The sequence below is a fragment of the Rhinopithecus bieti genome, unplaced genomic scaffold, assembly GCF_001698545.2.
Source record: "Rhinopithecus bieti isolate Rb0 unplaced genomic scaffold, ASM169854v2 scaffold_11744, whole genome shotgun sequence".
Classification (NCBI taxonomy): domain Eukaryota; kingdom Metazoa; phylum Chordata; class Mammalia; order Primates; family Cercopithecidae; genus Rhinopithecus; species Rhinopithecus bieti.
The window spans coordinates 1,828,355-1,831,317 of NW_016807094.1; the positions used below are offsets into that span (position 1 = coordinate 1,828,355).

At 46.3% G+C, this 2,963-nt stretch overlaps 1 protein-coding gene across 1 annotated transcript in view; it reads right to left on the minus strand.

Annotated features, from left to right (window-relative positions):
- The window catches only part of WIPF2 (WAS/WASL interacting protein family member 2), a 69,882-nt gene that overhangs the window by 7,891 nt on the left and 59,028 nt on the right, over positions 1-2,963 (minus strand). Inside the window, 1 exon segment of the mRNA XM_017880216.1 lies at positions 1,005-1,106. Coding sequence (XP_017735705.1) covers positions 1,005-1,106 — 102 coding nt within the window.

Here is a 2,963-nt window from a genome sequence, read left to right on the forward strand (position 1 = left end):
CCTTGTGATCCGCCCGCCTCGGCCTCCCAAAGTGCTGGGATTACAGGCTTGAGCCACCGCGCCCGGCCACAACCCACACATTTCTAAAATTAAAGACAGGCTCTTTAAGCTAATCTTTAAAATCTGGGGACTAAGTTTTATTGTTGTTTTGCTTAAGAAAATGAAGATGAGAGGCCAGGTACAGTGGCTCACGCCTGTAATCCTAGCACTTTGGGAGGCCGAGGCAGGTGGATCACCTGAGGTCAGGAGTTTGAGACCAGCCTGGCCAACAAGGCAAAACCCAGTCTCTACTAAAATTACAAAAATAATGCGGGCATGGTGGCACACGCCTATAATCCTAGCTACTTGGGAGGCTTAGGCAGGAGAATCACTTGAATCTGGGAGGCAGAGGTTGGGGTGAGCCAAGATGGCGCCACTGCACTCCAGCCTGGGCGATGAGAGGGAGACTCCATCTCAAAAAATAAAAAGTCAATGAAGATGACGAGAAGCAATTTTTTTTTTCTTTTTTTTTGAGACGGAGTCTTCCTCTGTCGCCCAGGCTAGAGTACAGTAGTGTGATCTCGGCTCACTGCAACCTCCGCCTCCTGGGTTTAAACAGTTTTCCTGCCTTGGCCTCCTGAGTAGCTGAGACTACAGGCGCCCGCCACCACGCCTGGCTAATTTTTTGTATTTTTAGTAGAGATGGGGTTTCACTGTGTTAGCCAGGATGGTCTTGATCTCCTGACCTCATGATCTGCCTGCCTCAGCCTCCCAAAGTGCTGGGATTACAGGCGTGAGCCACCGCGCCCAGACTAATTTTGTATTTTTAGTAGAAACAGGATTTCACTATGTTTGTCAGGCTGGTCTCGAATTCCTGACCTTGTGATCCGTCCACCTTGGCCTCCCAAAGTGCTGGGATTATAGGTGTGAGCCACTGCGTCCAGCGAGAAGCAAATTTTAACTTAAGAAAACACACAAATTCTACATTTTATGCAATTATGGAAAAACCTTTTTATTATTCTCACCTCGGTTTGTTTTGCTGGGATATATCCTCTGAAAGTGTTTATATTCTTCTGGAGCAGGAAAGTCTTCTACTGGATGGAAGGAATACTTTGACTCAAAATCATCTGCGAAAAGAACAGAGTATTAATTCCTATCATCCTTGCTTGTGCTCCCAAGGCCTCTGACCACTTCAACCCTCCCCACTTACTAATCTCTCAGGCATTCTGAGGTACCGTGAGGACCTACTGCACCACCAAACTAACGACCCTGAGAACAGCAGCAGCATCACCCCACACACCTTGCATGCACAGGGCATGTATTTGAAACCTCTCTGTACTAAGTAGTGCATCTTTGAGCTCATTCTTTATATATATATATATTTTTAACAGTCTCACTCTGTCACCTAGACTGGAGTGCAGTGGTGCCCACCACCTCGCCCGGTGAGTTTTTTGTATTTTTAGTAGAGACGGGGTTTCGCCATATTGCCCAGGCTAGTCTCGAACTCCTGAGCTCAATCTGCCCACCTGACCTCCCAAAGTGCTGGGATTACAGGTGTGAGCCACCATGCCTAGCCTGAGCCGATTCTTTAAACCTTTCCATCAAGTCAGGCATAGAACAGGACGGGAGCCCAGTTGTTTGCATGGTAGCAGGAACAAATATAATTCTTTCTGAATAAGCAGAAAGAGATTTTTTTTTTTTTGAGACGGAGTCTCACTCTGTTGCCCAGGCTGGGGTGCGGTGGCGTGATCTTGGCTCACTGCAACCTCCGCCTCCCAGGTTCAAGCGATTCTCCTGCCCAGCATCACTGGGATTACAGGCGTGCACCACCACACCTGGCTAATTTTTGTAATTTTAGTAGAGACAGGGTTTCACCATGTTGGCCAGGCTAGCCTCGAACTCCTGACCTCAGGTGATCCACCTTCCTCGGCCTCCCAAAGTGCTGGGATTACAGCTGTGAGCCACCAGGCCCAGCCGATTCTGTGTTTTAATAACATCTTAGGGACTGTCGTGATGGCAAAACAACTGATCTAAATCCAGAAATTGGTAGAAATTAATTTAAAATGGGAATATTTGTCTATGGCTAGTGAGAGATTTGAGCAGATAATTCCCTTTCAGCCCATGTTACCTTCACTTACATAGTTGGGACAGCCAACATGGCTTCTACTCCTATTTTCTATGGCCCCTCCACAAGAAGGCTCAAATTTTCTATAAGTGTGGCTTGATCACATCCCAAAGGTTTCTACAATAAGGATATATCTTTAAAGCAAAAACCCTGGCATGCCTAATAGGAATAGACTAGAACATGGAGGACAGGGGATAAAGACAGCAACCATTAAAGAATCTAGAAGCTGGGCATGGTGGCTCATGCCTGTAATCCCAGCACTTTGGGAGGCCGAGGTGGGCAGGTAGCTTGACCCCAGGAGTTCGAGACCAGTCTGGGCAACATGGCAAAACCTCATCCCTACAAAAAAAATACAAAATTAGCCAAGCATGGTGATGCACGCCTCTGGTCCCAGCTACTTGGAAAGCTGAGAGATGGGAGGATTGCTTGAGCTTGGGAAGTCGAGGCTGCAGTGAGCCGTGATTGTGCTATTGCACTCCAGCCTGGATGACAAAGCAAGACGCTATCTCAAAGAAAAGAAAAAAAAAAAAAGAATCTAGAGTGTTAGGCCTGCAAGGGACCTTTCAGAGAATTTTTCCAGGGGTCCTCAACAGAGGGGTCTAACAATAGCCTCTGGACAACCTTTACTTAGGGTTACATCCCAGAACCAAGGAATTGGAATCTCTTAGGTAGAGCCCCCCAACATTTATAATCTTGGAAAAGTTAATCTGATACACTTCTCATCTAGTCAACCTAATTTTACAAAATAAGGGAAGTGAGGCCCCAAGGAGTAACGTGACTTCCTCAAAATAACACTGCTAGTTAGTGGCTTTGGATTAACGTGTATGTTTTGGGTTTCGTTTTTTTTTTTTTTTTTTTT